Below are 20,034 nucleotides of genomic sequence, written 5' to 3' on the forward strand. Positions count from 1 at the left end.
AAACCTACATTGATGGACAATGTGAGGTAGAGAGAAACTTACATTGATGGACAAGGTGAGTGACAGTTAAACCTATATTTATGTACAAGGTGAGTGACAGTTAAACTTACATTTATGGACAAGGAAAGTGACAGTTAAACTTATATTTATGGACAAGGTCAGGGATAGAGAAACTTATATTTTTGGACATAATTAGTGACAGTTAAACCTACATTGATGGACAAGGTGACTGACAGTTAAACCTACATTGATGGACAAGGTGAGTGATAGAGAAACCTACATTGATGGACAAGGTGAGTGATAGAGAAACTTAAATTGATGGACAAGGTGAGTGACAGTTAAACTTATATTTATGACCAAGGTGTGCGACAGTTAAACCTACATTGATGGACAAGGTGAGTGACAGTTAAACCTACATTGATGTACACGTTGAGGGAGAAGAAACTTGCATTAATGTACAAGTTTGTGACAGTTAAACTTAAATTGATGGACGAGGTGTGGGAGAGTTAAATCTACATTGATGGACAAGGTGAGTGACAGTTCAATTTACCTTGATGGACAAGGTGAGTGACAGTTAAACCTACATTGATGGACAAGGTGAGGGGGAAAGAAACTTACATTAATGGACAAGGTGTGTGACAGTTAAACTTACATTGATGGACAAGGTTTGCGACAGTTAAACATACATTGATGGACAAAGTGAGGGAGAGAGAAATTAACATTAATGGACAAGATGAGTGACAGTTAAACCTACATTGATTGACATGGTGAGTGACAGTTAAACCTACATTGATGGACAAGATGAGTGATAGAGAAACTTACATTGATGGACAAGGGGAGTGACAGTTAAACCTACATTGATGGACAAAGTGAGTGACAGTTTAACTTGCATTGTGAGTGACAGAGAAACTTACACTGATGGACATGGTGAGTGACAGTTAAACCTACATTGATGGACAATGTAAGGTAGAGAGAAACTTACATTGATGGACAAGGTGAGTGACAGTTAAACCTATATTTATGTACAAGGTGGGTGACAGTTAAACTTACATTTATGGACAAGGAAAGTGACAGTTAAACCTACATCGATGGACAAGGTGAGGGGGAAAGAAACTTACATTGATTGACATGGTGAGTGACAGTTAAACCTACATTGATGGACAAGATGAGTGATAGAGAAACTTACATTGATGGACAAGGGGAGTGACAGTTAAACCTACATTGATGGACAAAGTGAGTGACAGTTAAACTTGCATTGTGAGTGACAGAGAAACTTACACTGATGGACATGGTGAGTGACAGTTAAACCTACATTGATGGACAATGTAAGGTAGAGAGAAACTTACATTGATGGACAAGGTGAGTGACAGTTAAACCTATATTTATGTACAAGGTGGGTGACAGTTAAACTTACATTTATGGACAAGGAAAGTGACAGTTAAACCTACATCGATGGACAAGGTGAGGGGGAAAGAAACTTACATTGATTGACATGGTGAGTGACAGTTAAACCTACATTGATGGACAAGATGAGTGATAGAGAAACTTACATTGATGGACAAGGGGAGTGACAGTTAAACCTACATTGATGGACAAAGTGAGTGACAGTTAAACTTGCATTGTGAGTGACAGAGAAACTTACACTGATGGACATGGTGAGTGACAGTTAAACCTACATTGATGGACAATGTAAGGTAGAGAGAAACTTACATTGATGGACAAGGTGAGTGACAGTTAAACCTATATTTATGTACAAGGTGGGTGACAGTTAAACTTACATTTATGGACAAGGAAAGTGACAGTTAAACCTACATCGATGGACAAGGTGAGGGGGAAAGAAACTTACATTGATTGACATGGTGAGTGACAGTTAAACCTACATTGATGGACAAGATGAGTGATAGAGAAACTTACATTGATGGACAAGGGGAGTGACAGTTAAACCTACATTGATGGACAAAGTGAGTGACAGTTAAACTTGCATTGTGAGTGACAGAGAAACTTACACTGATGGACATGGTGAGTGACAGTTAAACCTACATTGATGGACAATGTAAGGTAGAGAGAAACTTACATTGATGGACAAGGTGAGTGACAGTTAAACCTATATTTATGTACAAGGTGGGTGACAGTTAAACTTACATTTATGGACAAGGAAAGTGACAGTTAAACCTACATCGATGGACAAGGTGAGGGGGAAAGAAACTTACATTGATTGACATGGTGAGTGACAGTTAAACCTACATTGATGGACAAGATGAGTGATAGAGAAACTTACATTGATGGACAAGGGGAGTGACAGTTAAACCTACATTGATGGACAAAGTGAGTGACAGTTAAACTTGCATTGTGAGTGACAGAGAAACTTACACTGATGGACATGGTGAGTGACAGTTAAACCTACATTGATGGACAATGTAAGGTAGAGAGAAACTTACATTGATGGACAAGGTGAGTGACAGTTAAACCTATATTTATGTACAAGGTGGGTGACAGTTAAACTTACATTTATGGACAAGGAAAGTGACAGTTAAACCTACATCGATGGACAAGGTGAGGGGGAAAGAAACTTACATTGATTGACATGGTGAGTGACAGTTAAACCTACATTGATGGACAAGATGAGTGATAGAGAAACTTACATTGATGGACAAGGGGAGTGACAGTTAAACCTACATTGATGGACAAAGTGAGTGACAGTTAAACTTGCATTGTGAGTGACAGAGAAACTTACACTGATGGACATGGTGAGTGACAGTTAAACCTACATTGATGGACAATGTAAGGTAGAGAGAAACTTACATTGATGGACAAGGTGAGTGACAGTTAAACCTATATTTATGTACAAGGTGGGTGACAGTTAAACTTACATTTATGGACAAGGAAAGTGACAGTTAAACCTACATCGATGGACAAGGTGAGGGGGAAAGAAACTTACATTGATTGACATGGTGAGTGACAGTTAAACCTACATTGATGGACAAGATGAGTGATAGAGAAACTTACATTGATGGACAAGGTGAGTGACAGTTAAACCTACATTGATGGACAAGGTGAAGGGGAAAGAAACATACATTAATGGACAAGATGTGTGACAGTTAAACTTACATTGATGGACAAGGTTTGCGACAGTTAAACATACATTGATGAATAAGGAGCGGGAGAGTTAAACCTACATTGATGGACAAGGTGAGTGAGAGTTAAATTTACATTGATGGACAAGGTGAGGGAGAGAGGAACTTACATTAATGGCCAAGGTGTGTGACAGTTAAGCTTACATTGATGGACAAGGTGAGTAATAGTTAAACCTACATTGATGGACAAAGTGAGGGAGAGAGAAACTTACATTAATGGACAAGGTGAGTGAGAGAGAAACTTCTATTGATGGACAAGGTGAGGGAGAGAAAAAACTACAATGATGGACAAGGTGAGTGATTGAGAAACGTACATTTAAGGACATGGTGAGTTATAGTTAAACCTACATTGATTGACAAGTTGATGGAGAGAGGAACTTATATTGAGGGACATGGTGAGTGAGAGAGAAACCTACATTGATGGACATGGTGAGTGACAGTTACACTTACATTGATTGACAAGCTGAGGGACAGTTAAACCAACATTGACGGACAAGGTGAGTGACAGTTAAACGTACATTTATAGACATGGTGTTTGACAGTCAAACCCACATTGATGGACATGGTGAGGGACGATTAAACCTACATTTATAGACATGGTGTTTGACAGTCAAACACATATTGATGGATAAGGTGAGGGAGAGAGAAGCTTACATTAATGGACGAGGTGTTTGAAAGTTAAACACAAATTGATGGAAAAGGTGAGTGAGAGATAAACCTACATTGATGGACATGGTGAGTAGGAGAGAAACCTATATTGATGGACAAGGTGAGTGAGTGAGGAACTTATACTGATGGACATGGTGAGTGAGAGTTAAACCCACATTGATGGAAAAGGTGAGTGATAGAGAAACCTACATTGATGGACAGGGTGAGTGACAGTTAAACCTATATTTATGTACAAGGTGTGCGACAGTTAAACCTACATTGATGGACAAGGTGAGTGACAGTTAAACCTACATTGATGTACACGTTGAGGGAGAAGAAACTTGCATTAATGTACAAGTTTGTGACAGTTAAAATTACATTGATGGACGAGGTGTCGGGGAGTTAAACCTACATTGATGGACAAGGTGAGTGACAGTTCAATTTACCTTGATGGACAAGGTGAGTGACAGTTAAACCTACATTGATGGACAAGGTGAGGGGGAAAGAAACTTACATTAATGGACAAGGTGTGTGACAGTTAAACATACATTGATGAATAAGGAGCGGGTGAGTTAAACCTACATTGATGGACAAGGTGAGGGAGAGTTAAATGTACATTGATGGACAAGGTGAGGGAGAGAGGAACTTACATTAATGGCCAAGGTGTGTGACAGTTAAGCTTACATTGATGGACAAGGTGAGTGATAGTTAAACCTACATTGATGGACAAAGTGAGGGAGAGAGAAACTTTATTAATGGACAAGGTGAGTGAGAGAGAAACTTCTATTGATGGACAAGGTGAGGGAGAGAGAAATTAACATTAATGGACAAGATGAGTGACAGTTAAACCTACATTGATGGACAAGGTGAGTGACAGTTAAACCTACATTGATGGACAAGATGAGTGACAGTTAAACCTACATTGATGGACAAAGTGAAACCTACATTGATTGACATGGTGAGTGACAGTTAAACCTACATTGATGGACAAGGTGAGGGAGAGAGAAACTTACATTAATGGACAAGGTGAGTGACAGTTAAACCTACATGGATGGACATGGTGAGTAACGGTTAGACTTGCACTGTGAGTGACAGAGAAACTTACACTGATGGACATGGTGAGTGACAGTTAAACCTACTTTGATTGACATGGTGAGTGACAATTAAACCTACATTGATGGACAAGGCAAGTGACAGTTAAACTTACATTTATGGACAAGGGAAGTGACAGTTAAACTTATATTGATGGACAAGGTCAGTGATAGAGAAACTTATATTTTTGGACATAATGAGTGACAGTTAAACCTACATTGGTGGACAAGGTGACTGACAGTTAATTTACATTGATTGACAAGATGTGCGACAGTTAAACCTACATTTATAGACAAGGTGAGGGAGAGAAAAACCTACATTGATGGACAAGGTGAGTGATTGAGAAACGTACATTTACGGACATGGTGAGTTACAGTTAAACCTACATTGATGGACAAGTTGATGGAGAGAGGAACTTATAATGAGGGACATGGTGAGTGAGAGAGAAACCTACATTGATTGACCAGGTGAGGGACAGTTAACCCAACATTGAAGGACAAGGTGAGTGACAGTTAAACGTACATTTATAGACATGGTGTTTGACAGTCAAACCCACATTGATGGACATGGTGAGGGACAGTTAAACCTACATTTATAGACATGGTGTTTGATAGTCAAACCCATATTGATGGATAAGGTGAGGGAGAGAGAAGCTTACATTAATGGACGAGGTGTTTGAAAGTTAAACCCACATTGATGGAAAAGGTGAGGGAGAGATAAACCTATATTGATTGACAAGGTGAATGGGAGAGAAACCTTCATTAATGGACATAGTGAATTACAGTTAAATCTACAGTGATGGACAATGTGAGTGGTAGTGAAACATACGTTGTGAGTGAGAGAGAAACCTACATTCATGGACAAGGTGTGTGAGTGAGAAACTTACATTGATGGACATGGTGAGTGAGAGAGCAGCCAAAGCAGGAGATATGGTTCCCTTTGTGAAGAGTACAACTATAATTATAATTATTGTCAGTACAGAACCGCCAAAGTCTAATCGAAGGCCCATCCAGTAGATGCAAGATTCAAAGAGAAAGAGTCCCATTGAAGTCTTGTCCGAGTATTCTTTGAATCTTAAATGGAGAAAAATCTAATTATTTACTAGTGTCATGTCTGTCCGTTGTTGGTACTTTGATATCTCATTATTGAATAATATATCATTTTCGAAACTGAAAAGTTTGATGTAAAAATTGCTTCGATGATAAGTGGAAATTGATTTAAGTCTCAAAAGGGTATTAATAATAATAATAATATACAACATTAGATATAGCGCCCTATCCAGCTTACATAAGCCACTCTAAAGCGCTTTACAGTACATAGATATACAATTAATACAATTAGCATATACATTAATTAATTCAATTTTGAAGATTTCGCAGGAGCTGCCTTATCAGGCGCTAACTACTATGCCACCTGGCTAATATCTCCCTATGTGTGTATGCCTACGTGTGTGCTGAAGATGTATTGTTTTCTGTTTTGTAGTGGGACCGTGCTTCCAACGGCATCTTTTATAGTGCCACCTCACTTGAATGCTACAGCACAGATACCGCAACATCCACCCCAGACCATTTTATACTCCACCTTAATTGTTGGAGTTGTGTGGGCAGGAGAAAAACGCTTTCTCTGATATTCCATGCGTTCGACGACTTCGAGCATCGAGCCCCGGCGTGGAAGGCCGAAAAGTTAACCACTCGACCAATCCGCCAATATTTGATGAGGTCGCCATAAGTGATAGAACGTTTTAAGCATATTTCTCGCCGGAACTTACCCATTCACGAAGTTGTTTTCTTGCGAGTAGGAAACAATGGTACTAAGTCCATAACATGATGTGGTCACATGACTTAAAAGTGGTGACCTTACGACATTCTCAAGTCGTTTGATATTTCGGATTGACACGGCTGCCATGGTTTTAATAACATAACAGTACAATCCAACGGGAACAACTGCGATGAGGAGGAAGGGGAAATTGTAGGATACGCTGACAATAGATGCTATTATCAGGATCGTGACCTGGAGTAGATTATCCATCAGATTAGGGAGGAACACATCAACTGCAATAGAAAACAAAAATGTCAATATTAGGTTTGATGCTTGTCCCTATTACTTTTCACTATGCTATCTAATTATTCTTTTTTATATGGGGGCCGCGGTGGCCAAGTGGTGAAGGCATCTGGCATCTAGGTGGTGACTAGTATAAGTTGTAAAAAATTGTTCCTATTTAAGAAAAGTTTATATAAGGCATCTGATATTCTGCTACCACTAGCCCTTCATCAGTGGGTCGCGGGTTCGAGGCCACGTGGAGGTTGGTGGTTTTTCTCCGGGAGCTCCGTATTTGCTCCACCACCCCAACCTCGCGCGTGTGCATAGTTGTTAATAGGACGTAAAACACTAACAAACCAAATCACTAATAAATGGTCAAACAAAGTAATTTTATTGAAACGAATATAAAATAATCGTACGCCTTGTTGTGGTGATTACGATTCGGACTTTGTAACAAAGACTAGCTTGTATATGATTAAGAGTTTCAGTTTAATTTATTTTTAACAAGATATGAAATTAAGCCTCGGGACAAAACGCCTACTTCGCAACCAGTATTAACAGGCTATTTAATTACATAAGATTTACCGGAACAAGTAGTAAGAATCACAAGCATGGAGACAAAACCTACCTAACACAGTAATAACGACCTATATAATAAATTAAATGAATAGAATATTGACTTGAATTTTTTTTTATTAAGAGAAACCCAGCTAGAAAATAGATTAAGCAAAGTGTCAAAACCATAATTCGAACTCAAAATTAACAAAACAATGGTGAAATATGAACAAAGGGACGATTAGCACAGATACTCTCGAAAAGTACAAGGAGAACAAGACCAGGCGTTCATGAAAGGTAAGCGTCTTCTGCTTTATCGACATCATGTAAATTTGAGTGGAATCCAATGAAATCATATTTCATTTTTCTGTATACGTCCTTTGTAAACTTAAAGGACTTTATTTGAAGGATTGTTGCTATAGTCTCATTTACAAGATTGAATGCAAGACAATACGATTTTGTATATATATATCTATGAATAATGGAAGATTTTAAATATCTTGAATAACTTCATATTAGTTACAAGCTATGGCCGTCCATTTCCTACCTGCTTCCTGACATATATTTGAAGTAAAATCAGTACCTGCGTGCAGGAATCAATTTATTAATTCAAATATCAAACTCGCTTCAAATCTGATAAATACACTTACCATCCTCTCCATCTCGCAATAATCTGATAAATACACTTACCATCTTTTACATCTCGCAGGAATCTGATAAATACACTTACCATCCTCTACATCACGCGAGAATCGATTAAGGAGTCGACCCGGTGGGTTTGCGTCAAAAAACTGCATAGGAGCACTCATCACTCTCACTACGGCATTGTTGTGCAGGGTCACTGCAGCCTTTATCAACACCTGCGTTACATATCGAATGATAAATAAAACAAAAGGTTTCATTTTGTTGATAATCGTACATTGCATGAGTTAACCGTTTAGGGTTTAGAATAACTAAGTTGCTTTCGTAGTTTAAGCACGATGCAAGCCTATTTAGAAAGTATCCGTTAGATAATTTGCTTGATCATTATCAAAGATTTCTGTAAACATTTGTGGTTTTGATGTCAAACTCATTATAAACGAACTGTGGTTTATTGAACTGAGTCCACCCGTGTATATCGAAATGGGAATTCAACTGTGCAGAAATTGAATGACACTTTGTTTCTAGAGAACAGAAGAACAGGTCGCTTTCTGAATAAGCGATATCGTGCAACGGTGCAGAAATTAAATATATTTGTCCTCCTTGAAACGATATGTTATATTGTGGATTTTTCATCTCATCCAATTTCATCAGGCTTGTATGCTATTTCTGATCATGGTTGGTCACCTATACTTAGTTACGCCTTTTTATGGGCATATAGTTGCTACATATAGCAAAGTTGTTTCAAAATATTGATTTACATACGTTGTGTATTAGAAAGGACTGTATACAAAGTGATCAAATTAAACGAATATCGCTAACACATGTGCCGTCATCAGCCAAAAGGACAAGACAAATTACGATTTCAATCGTAGATTTTTTTCATTTACATCAATTTGATTACGAAAGATATTCTAAAATATTTGTATAAGAAGGAATTACTTACTGTGCCGGAAGTTACTCCTTTCAGTACAGCCAGTACAGCTATCACTAGAGTTGTAAACATATAAACAATCAAATACCAATCCGTTTCCTCTAGTTCCTCTTCCATCTCCGAGGAGGACGTCGTATTTGCTGCCGGTACTGTGGACATGGTGGTACTATCACTAATTGACCATATCATGTTTGTAGCGTTGGAGTCAGAAAGGAGTGTTATCTGATCCTTGGTAGTCTGAAAAAAAGAGGGTGACTAATACAACAACAACTATCAACAAAATCTGCAAACTAACCAATAAATACCAAATTCAGTACATTTGAATGATATTGTTAAAAACAATAAATTAAAAGTATATATATCGTGGTAGTTCAGATGAGTGTGACTTTGGTGGTGATGGTGAAGATTAAAGTAGCGGTGAAGGTAGTAGTGATGATGGTGATGATGGTGTAGTTTGTAGGGACATTGTAGTAAATGGTGATGTGATGGTGATGATGTTGGTGGTAGGGCAGGTGTTGGTAGTGATGGTGTTGGTTGTAGGGCTGGTGTTGGTAGTGATAATGTTGGTGGTAGGGCCGGTGTTGGTAGTGATAATGTTGGTGGTAGGGCCGGTGTTGGTAGTGATGGTGTTGGTGGTAGGGGCGGTGTTGGTAGTGATGATGTTGGTGGTAGGGCCGGTGTTGGTAGTGATGATGTTGGTGGTGGGGCCGGTGTTGGTAGTGATAATGTTGGTGGTAGGGCCGGTGTTGGTAGTGATAATGTTGGTGGTAGGGCCGGTGTTGGTAGTGATAATGTTGGTGGTAGGGCCGGTGTTGGTAGTGATAATGTTGGTGGTAGGGCCGGTGTTGGTAGTGATAATGTTGGTGGTAGGGCCGGTGTTGGTAGTGATAATGTTGGTGGTAGGGCCGGTGTTGGTAGTGATAATGTTGGTGGTAGGGCCGGTGTTGGTAGTGATAATGTTGGTGGTAGGGCCGGTGTTGGTAGTGATAATGTTGGTGGTAGGGCCGGTGTTGGTAGTGATAATGTTGGTGGTAGGGCCGGTGTTGGTAGTGATAATGTTGGTGGTAGGGCCGGTGTTGGTAGTGATAATGTTGGTGGTAGGGCCGGTGTTGGTAGTGATAATGTTGGTGGTAGGGCCGGTGTTGGTAGTGATAATGTTGGTGGTAGGGCCGGTGTTGGTAGTGATAATGTTGGTGGTAGGGCTGGTGTTGGTAGTGATAATGTTGGTGGTAGGGCCGGTGTTGGTAGTGATGATGTTGGTGGTAGGGCCGGTGTTGGTAGTGATAATGTTGGTGGTAGGGCCGGTGTTGGTAGTGATAATGTTGGTGGTAGGGCCGGTGTTGGTAGTGATAATGTTGGTGGTAGGGCCGGTGTTGGTAGTGATAATGTTGGTGGTAGGGCCGGTGTTGGTAGTGATAATGTTGGTGGTAGGGCCGGTGTTGGTAGTGATAATGTTGGTGGTAGGGCCGGTGTTGGTAGTGATAATGTTGGTGGTAGGGCCGGTGTTGGTAGTGATAATGTTGGTGGTAGGGCCGGTGTTGGTAGTGATAATGTTGGTGGTAGGGCCGGTGTTGGTAGTGATAATGTTGGTGGTAGGGCCGGTGTTGGTAGTGATAATGTTGGTGGTAGGGCCGGTGTTGGTAGTGATAATGTTGGTGGTAGGGCCGGTGTTGGTAGTGATAATGTTGGTGGTAGGGCCGGTGTTGGTAGTGATAATGTTGGTGGTAGGGCCGGTGTTGGTAGTGATAATGTTGGTGGTAGGGCCGGTGTTGGTAGTGATAATGTTGGTGGTAGGGCCGGTGTTGGTAGTGATAATGTTGGTGGTAGGGCCGGTGTTGGTAGTGATAATGTTGGTGGTAGGGCCGGTGTTGGTAGTGATAATGTTGGTGGTAGGGCCGGTGTTGGTAGTGATAATGTTGGTGGTAGGGCCGGTGTTGGTAGTGATAATGTTGGTGGTAGGGCCGGTGTTGGTAGTGATAATGTTGGTGGTAGGGCCGGTGTTGGTAGTGATAATGTTGGTGGTAGGGCCGGTGTTGGTAGTGATAATGTTGGTGGTAGGGCCGGTGTTGGTAGTGATAATGTTGGTGGTAGGGCCGGTGTTGGTAGTGATAATGTTGGTGGTAGGGCCGGTGTTGGTAGTGATAATGTTGGTGGTAGGGCCGGTGTTGGTAGTGATAATGTTGGTGGTAGGGCCGGTGTTGGTAGTGATAATGTTGGTGGTAGGGCCGGTGTTGGTAGTGATAATGTTGGTGGTAGGGCTGGTGTTGGTAGTGATAATGTTGGTGGTAGGGCCGGTGTTGGTAGTGATGATGTTGGTGGTAGGGCCGGTGTTGGTAGTGATAATGTTGGTGGTAGGGCCGGTGTTGGTAGTGATAATGTTGGTGGTAGGGCCGGTGTTGGTAGTGATAATGTTGGTGGTAGGGCCGGTGTTGGTAGTGATAATGTTGGTGGTAGGGCCGGTGTTGGTAGTGATAATGTTGGTGGTAGGGCCGGTGTTGGTAGTGATAATGTTGGTGGTAGGGCCGGTGTTGGTAGTGATAATGTTGGTGGTAGGGCCGGTGTTGGTAGTGATAATGTTGGTGGTAGGGCCGGTGTTGGTAGTGATAATGTTGGTGGTAGGGCCGGTGTTGGTAGTGATAATGTTGGTGGTAGGGCCGGTGTTGGTAGTGATAATGTTGGTGGTAGGGCCGGTGTTGGTAGTGATAATGTTGGTGGTAGGGCCGGTGTTGGTAGTGATAATGTTGGTGGTAGGGCCGGTGTTGGTAGTGATAATGTTGGTGGTAGGGCCGGTGTTGGTAGTGATAATGTTGGTGGTAGGGCCGGTGTTGGTAGTGATAATGTTGGTGGTAGGGCCGGTGTTGGTAGTGATAATGTTGGTGGTAGGGCCGGTGTTGGTAGTGATAATGTTGGTGGTAGGGCCGGTGTTGGTAGTGATAATGTTGGTGGTAGGGCCGGTGTTGGTAGTGATAATGTTGGTGGTAGGGCCGGTGTTGGTAGTGATGATGTTGGTGGTAGGGCCGGTGTTGGTAGTGATAATGTTGGTGGTAGGGCCGGTGTTGGTAGTGATAATGTTGGTGGTAGGGCCGGTGTTGGTAGTGATAATGTTGGTGGTAGGGCCGGTGTTGGTAGTGATAATGTTGGTGGTAGGGCCGGTGTTGGTAGTGATAATGTTGGTGGTAGGGCCGGTGTTGGTAGTGATAATGTTGGTGGTAGGGCCGGTGTTGGTAGTGATAATGTTGGTGGTAGGGCCGGTGTTGGTAGTGATAATGTTGGTGGTAGGGCCGGTGTTGGTAGTGATAATGTTGGTGGTAGGGCCGGTGTTGGTAGTGATGGTGTTGGTGGTAGGGGCGGTGTTGGTAGTGATGATGTTGGTGGTAGTGGCGGTGTTGGTAGTGATGATGTTGGTGGTAGGGCCGGTGTTGGTAGTGATGATGTTGGTGGTAGGGGCGGTGTAGGTAGGGATGGTGTTAGTTGTAGGAACATTGTAGTAAGTGGTGATGTTGATGTTGATGATGATGTTGGTAGGGCCGGTGTTGGAAGTGATGGTGTTGGTTGTAGGGAAGATATAGGATGTGGTGATGATGGTGATGTAGGTGTAGGTTGTTGGAACGGTGTACGTAGTGGTGGTGTTGTTGGTGAGGGTGTTGATCGTAGTGACAATGCAGGTAATGGTGACGTTGGTGGTGATTATGTAGGTTTTGTAGGGACAGTATGGGTAGTGTTGACGTTGGTGGTGATTATGTAGGTTGTAGGGATGGTGTGGGCAGTGGTGGTGTAAGTGGTGGTGGTGTAGGTTGTAGAGACGGTGTAGGTTTAGGTAGTGGTGGTGTTGGTAGTGATGATGAAGGTTGAAGGGGCGATGTAGGTAATGGTGATGTTGGTTGTGATGGTGTAGGTTGTAGGGATGGTGTAGGTAGTGGCGACGTTGGTGGTGATGGTGTAGGTTGTAGGGGCGGTATAGATAGTGGTGGTGTTGGTGGTGATGGTGTTGTTTGTAGGGAATGGTGACATTGGTGGTGATGGTGTTATTTGTAGATAAATGATGGTATTGATGGTGATTATTGGAGGGATGGTGTAGGTAGTGGTGATGTTGTGTGGGTGCTGATAGTGTCTATTGGAGGGACGGTGTAGGTTATGGTGACGTTGGTGGTAATGGTGTAGGTTGTAGGGATGGTGTTGGTGGTGGTGTTGGTAGTGGTGACGTTGGTGTTGTTTTTGTTGTTTGTAGGGACGGTGTAGGTAGTGGTGGTGTTGGTGGTGATGGTGTAGGTTTTAGGGCTGGTGTCGGTAGTGGTGACGTTGTTTTTGTTGTTTGTAGGTAAATGGTGGCGTTGATAAAGGCAATGCCAACGATTGTTGAGGCCGCAGCATTAGTATAGTAATGCATGTCGTTTAGTATAAATGTAGGGGACAGTTAATGGACATGAATATTGAAATGATAACCATATTGATCGATTAAATGTATCTTCTATGTTTTCATCTATTGATCAGATTCAATTTTAACCTACCCTCTGCTGAATCCAAAGTCCAAGCCACCATTCACTGAATGAAACCGAAGAAATGGCTAACACATACAGCAGGAACACAATAGATATCACTATATTGCCTCCGGCTGCACAAACGTAGCTCATGTATGAACCTACACTTATTCCGCCAGATTGTGATGTCTCTCTGTCGGTCAGAATACCTGGAAAGGACATAATATTCAAAATGTTATGCTTAAAGATATTACCATATTCATTATAAAATAAGTATTGCTTAGATCGGTGGCTTTTTGGGAAAGGTGGAAGACAATGTGTTCAGGATAAGTAAATGTCTTCTGCTTCATCGATGGCACCCGCCATGTAAATCTAAGTAGAATCCAAGTAACGGCAGGTCCTCACATCTAGAAATAGCATTTCCCTGTGACATCCTGATGCAGACCATAAAACGTGTTCAAAGTCTTCATCAAACTGCATCTTTGCAAATCCTGTATTATACGTTTGTCCGTCAGCAGTCGACAACTATCAAGAAAGTAATGATTTTCGGAGCAAGCTCTTTAGTACCGAATCAACTGCGACATGTTAACACTATAGGTAAGGGAAGCAGAGGTATTACTATCAAAAAAAGGAAAAGTTCACTATTGGAAAATCAAACTCGTCATATTTTAAATAACTTACAATACATACACAAAGTACAGAATAAGTCTGAAGTATACTTTTTGTAAATTTCCTAATTATTTTTATTGAGCCTAAAGACTTACACACTTCATAACATAATATTATCACATCACAGTATATTGAGGAACCATGAGACTGAGGAACAGTCTGTAAGACTAATTGAAAGATATCACGAACCGCACCATATATATCATAGGATTGTTTGTCAATCCGTCAATCGATAGACAAGTGCTTGGTCACCAGTGATGGAAACCAAGGTATATATACAACTGTTTTTATCATAGCAGCAACAGAAATCAAGCCTTTAAAATGACATTGAATTCCGTTTCTGTAGATAGAAAGTCTACAAACAGAGTTCAGATCCAATAGGTACATGTACATGTATATGTAATTTATATATCGTATTATCAACCCCGTTTAACATAACATTGATGACAAATAGCCGAATGAAATATTGAATTGAAATGGTGTACAAAAAGCTTTTGCTCTATCATAAAGCCTGTCGATCTTGGAATCAGAAACTGTAAAATCTAACTTTACCAGTAATGGATACGGCAGTGCATCGATTGAACAAGAAAAATAGAGAACGGAAAACATTGATAGTTGTTCCTAAGGTAATATTGGTTATGACACTTGAGAAAGGAATGAAGGGAGAAGAGAAGGAATGATAAGACAGTACAAAATTCACAAAAACCCTTTTCATAGTTGTTGTCATAGTCAACCGTTCCTGAAGAATCATTCTGCTGTTGTATTTTGGATATATCAATAGATTTCTCCTGGTCTATATCATTGTCGGCGAACTTTGTACCATCTGTAAATGTAAGGATCCTCGTATTAACATACATTCTACATATCATATATTACTTAATCTGTATCTACGCAGGCCGTGACGTTTACATAACAGCTAGTTTATAGTATAAATTTGTCATTCATTCTTAAAACATAAAGTTTGTATATCAAAGATTTGATTTACAGAAGTCGTAAAGCGCTCTATCAATTCATAAAAGAGATATCTAAAGGCCCCCCTAAGGAAATATACGTATGATATCACATATTTAACAAAATACACAGTAAAACATTACTTTATAAACTATCTTCAGTTTGGGAGTATCTTGTTTAAAAGATGGGCGTTCATCAATTATTTCGAAGCATCTATCGATTGACATATTGGGGGAAATGTTTGGCGTGGATTGGTTAAAACATCGATGTCAGTAAGATTTTTGGAGCTGTTGATAAGGCAACAGCATGAGTGTTCTCGTAACAAATTCCAGGAAAAACTATGAAAGATACAAGTGACGAAACTGTAGTTTGCACTCACTTGAGGCCACCTAACTTAACTTTGAGTCATCACAGCCACTGCCATCCCATAATAGGTTTATATGCAATTGCGTTAAGACAGCTGAAAGATCTTTGGAAGTTTTGGTAAGAGGGCGCATCTATAGTTTAGAGAAAGTTATGATAATAAGAGCAAGACACAAGAAAACATTACCTTCAGCACGTGTCTCGTCTAGGTTGTAGTTGAATTGTTCCATCAACCTTTTGTAATGTCCCTCCTTGGCCAACAACCACTCGTATGATCCATGTTCGGTTATTTCACCATCATCCATCACGTAAATCTCGTCGCAATGTTTTAAATACTGAATAATATCATTATGAATAATAATAACATGGCAGTCGTCTATGTAAGATTTTAACAACTCTAAGTTGCGGCAAATATGTAAATAACGCTATTATACTTTTGAAATATTACTATAATCTACTCTTTTTAACTATATATTTTGGAACAATATTTTGTTGATTTTTAACATTTGTATTTGTCATTTCCCATTGTGCTAAATTAGTCAAACAAACATCCAGGTAATGTTTTTGAAGAGCAGCGTATCCATACGTCGCTTAATTTGTTGATCACATTTTTGTTTTTAAATATTTTTCGCGAAATACTTTTTGCAGGTTATTTTTATTGCGATGTAAGAAAACAACCTTCATTTATTTATATATTCCCTAAATGGCGGTAATTGAAGGAAATGTTGGAAAATTAGTTTGTCTTGTTGGACATTCAGCCTAAAGGTGTTTCGTGGGAAAGGTGACATGAACTAAAAGCAAATTGTTCATTATTATAGACAGTATAGACAGTATTTACTGTCCAAAATTGAAAAAAAAAACTTTGCATCATCATATATGTCCATAATTTTTACCTGCAATTGGTGGGTTACTAAAACAACAGTTTTATCCCTTAAAACTTTATCAATGCATTTGTGGAACAGGTGCTGCCCAACATGGACATCAACAGCAGACAGCGGGTCGTCAAGGAGATATATGTCGCGTTTACTGTAGACGGCACGTGCCAGGATCACGCGCTGTTTCTGACCACCACTAAGATTAGTGCCTTTATCACCAATCTGAAATGAAAGGTTTTTTTAGGAATATTTATGTTTTCAGTGTTTGCCATAATACCATGATTAAATTAAAGAAGACATCTCTTAGATTTCTGATTATCAATACAGATTGATTGATTAGATATAAGACATCAGGACGTATATAACATATGCTACAGATATATGATGTCCTCCTTCTTGGTTTGTTGTCTCCCCTATTTCTGTCGGTTTTTTTTGTATCCAGTTCTTATTCTGATAATACCTTTATGAAGTGTTCCAGGTCCTTCAGATTTCAGGAAACCAACACAACCATAAACATTCTTTTCTTGATTGTTTCCAACTTCTTTTTCTATCATTTTCTTGATTTCAATAACACTCAAATGGCTTATTGTTTTAAATTTTCTTGGATTCCTTTCAAAAGCATTACTTGCTTTGCTACAACCAAGCCCGGTGGTGCTCGATAGTTTGGTAAGTTCTTACTTTGCTGTGATGCTACTTACGAAGGGCTTTTAATGGTTTTATTTTATATAGATATTGTTTACCTCCGGGTAAAACCGGCAAAACAATAATAAGAAAGTGTTACCTCAGTCATGTCACCATTGGCCAGTATACGGAGATCTGGATCCAAGCTACATGCGGTTAAAACCTTTCTGTACCTGTATGGAAATTAATTAACTAATCAATTACGTTAAGATTAAATAAATAATGATCTTTTATATTTTATTGTAGTTAACCAGGGTTTTACTTTCAATTGATCGTTATGTGCAGACAGACTGTTGCTGTTAGAGATACTTCATGCCTAAACGTGAACGATTTAGCAAAAACAAAAAACACATTGAAATTGTATATCTTCAGTAGAAATATTGTTTGTACGTATTTGTTATGAATGTGTATCACATGTGTGTTAAATCCAAGATACGAAGTGTAGTATGGATGATATCGTTTAATAATCGCTATGTTCATGTAAAAATCCAAATTTATTAAATGTGAGGGATGCAGACGAACATAGTTTGATTTGTTCCAATATGATAGCTTTGGGTCCCCCAACACAGCTTTATTTACAGTTTATATATGTTAGCATTAAGGCATTATACAGCATTGCTATTTCCGATGTCCTACCAATCTGGATTATAGGGATTTCCAAAAAGGACGTTTTCCCTCAACGTCCCGTTAAATATCCAGGCCTGCTGTGCTGCGTAGGCTACGGAACCGTCAACAGCCAGACGTCCAGTTAGCAGTGGCATCTGACGTAAAACAAGAGGTATTGTAAAGAGTCTTATTCATATTAAGAACTGCTGAAATATCGAATTAAAAAGACTCATGGAAATGTCTGTTGAAATCGTGATGTAACTAAGTTTCAACCACGATACATTGTCCATTTTATTTTGTGCATGGAGTTGTAAAGATAAAGAATATACTGCTTTAAAAAAAATCAAACAAAAATTATAATATCTATTTGACTTGGACTTAAATACAAATGTAAAATTGTTTTGATAGCATCGGTTATGATGATTTTCTGGATACAAAACATTACAATAATAACATTCTTATCCACCGAACTAATAGCACTATAATTACCTACCCGTCCGATCAGTGCTTGTAACAAGGACGATTTGCCACAGCCGACAGCTCCACATATTCCAATATGCTTCCCCTATACACAGAATAGTGCAACTAAACGTTAGTTGCTTTGTACATTACATCTGTGATATATTAACGGGTTATTTCCCTTTTACAACGTTAGGAGTGTTGTTTATAACTCAGACCTGAGTAGCACGATGTATTGTATGAGGTATACATTATTGTAGATTTGCTATCATTATATTTACCATTGTAGCGCTTCATTGAATTTGCCTTTGTCCAGTTGGCATGCATATTGCCTATGAATGCCAACTGAAAGCAGTTCAATGCTTAAATTAAGTGCATTTTGCACCTTGTAGACGATATACATGTGCAATAAACATCAACATGAAGTAGTTTATGGTTGAAATTGATACGATAATCGAATTCATTGATGTCAAAATCTTCGTTGTGATGTGTTTGTAATAATTTTCCGCATGCTATTGCCATGTCCACACGGAACTGCGCCACCGTTTTTGCCGAATCTTGTCATGCAATACTATACTAAAAGAATATCTTATCATGACAAGAAATATAGAGTTTGCTATAAAATAGTGTAATTAAGATGGCTTTGATTTAAAATAAAGTTAGGAAGTGCTATATCATCTTTTGTATACTTTGTAACTGCTTTATATTTAGCATAGTAATGACATTAACTAGTGCTGTTGAAGGGTTGAATAAATCTATGAAAGTTTTAGATTTTTAGACATTATTTCCCCATATCTTACCCTACTTACCCTAATGACTGTTAGATTGATGTTCTGCAGTACTAGCGATGATGACTCGTGGTTTGATTCTAAAATAATAATAACAAAGAATGATATTGAATGAGCAAGCATCTTATTTTATTGTGCACAATCGTCCTTAATAAATACATTTTAATTAAGTATGACAAAGAAAGTATCTCCCCTAAGAAAATTTAGCGAAACAATAGCGACTGAACTTAAAAGTCAATCAAAACAATAACAATAACAAAACACGAGATAAGGAAGCACCCATTAAAGATTTATTGTTTTGATATAGAAAGACATACAAAGTAAACACTTAACTCAAATTAACACAGAGAATGAAAATCCAGGTCTAAAATAACCCAAAACATAAACCTAAGTTGAATATTTGCTTTGTAAATCAAGTTTTTATTAAAATGAAAAAAAAGTAAAGACATTTAATTAAAAACCATAAGAGCATATTCTTGATATATCAAGTTTTCCAATATATCTTTTTGATTTGTATTTGTTCAGATCTCTTGATATCTTTCGAATTTTTGAAAACATAGACTCGATGATTAAATAATGCAGTCTAGAAATACGAGCGACTTCCCTAGTTTTATGTTGATTGTTACCGACATGCTATTGTTGATATAACCGGAAGCGTCAACATGGTAGCCACAAAGGGTACAGGAGACGATTACCGTTAATGAGCTCCTTTTGTTGTGTCCGTTTTTCATTGTTATTTTTTTTGTCGGGGTTCCTGATTCTTTTATTTCTAGTTTTATTACCGTATCAGCTTTAAGTTCATATTGTCACTGCTGGATGACTCTGATCTATTTTTATTTTCAATTTTGCTTTTTAATATTAGTCATTTATGAAAATCGTTTACTGGGATAAGTTTGTATCAGCATATATTCTCATACTTTCGGATTCCTCAGACGTAAGATTGTCGTCTGGATTGTTGTTGTTATTGCCATCCCACGTAAACACCGTATCATGGAGCTCAATAGCATTATCAGAATTGACGACATCTCGTCCTGGTGGCTTGAATTCTTCTTCCAACATGAAACGCTGTAATGAAGAAAAAAATACATTGTACATGTATCAAGGGCTCATGTGCTTTGCTAA

At 39.3% G+C, this 20,034-nt stretch overlaps 1 protein-coding gene across 1 annotated transcript in view; it reads right to left on the reverse strand.

Annotated features, from left to right (window-relative positions):
- The window catches only part of LOC110464698 (multidrug resistance-associated protein 5-like), a 37,382-nt gene that overhangs the window by 11,651 nt on the left and 5,697 nt on the right, over positions 1-20,034 (reverse strand). Inside the window, exons 6-18 of the mRNA XM_021520049.1 lie at positions 19,830-19,977; positions 18,934-18,992; positions 18,159-18,230; positions 17,696-17,820; positions 17,160-17,232; positions 16,397-16,600; positions 15,691-15,838; positions 14,890-15,012; positions 13,551-13,729; positions 9,055-9,279; positions 8,200-8,329; positions 6,643-6,925; positions 5,761-5,947 (exon numbers count right to left, since the gene is read on the reverse strand). Of these exons, the coding sequence (XP_021375724.1) occupies positions 5,761-5,947; positions 6,643-6,925; positions 8,200-8,329; positions 9,055-9,279; positions 13,551-13,729; positions 14,890-15,012; positions 15,691-15,838; positions 16,397-16,600; positions 17,160-17,232; positions 17,696-17,820; positions 18,159-18,230; positions 18,934-18,992; positions 19,830-19,977 (1,956 nt within the window). The remainder of the gene's footprint in view (positions 1-5,760; positions 5,948-6,642; positions 6,926-8,199; positions 8,330-9,054; positions 9,280-13,550; positions 13,730-14,889; positions 15,013-15,690; positions 15,839-16,396; positions 16,601-17,159; positions 17,233-17,695; positions 17,821-18,158; positions 18,231-18,933; positions 18,993-19,829; positions 19,978-20,034) is intronic.

This window comes from Mizuhopecten yessoensis, unplaced genomic scaffold (genome assembly GCF_002113885.1).
Source record: "Mizuhopecten yessoensis strain PY_sf001 unplaced genomic scaffold, ASM211388v2 scaffold11023, whole genome shotgun sequence".
NCBI classification, from domain to species: Eukaryota; Metazoa; Mollusca; class Bivalvia; order Pectinida; family Pectinidae; genus Mizuhopecten; species Mizuhopecten yessoensis.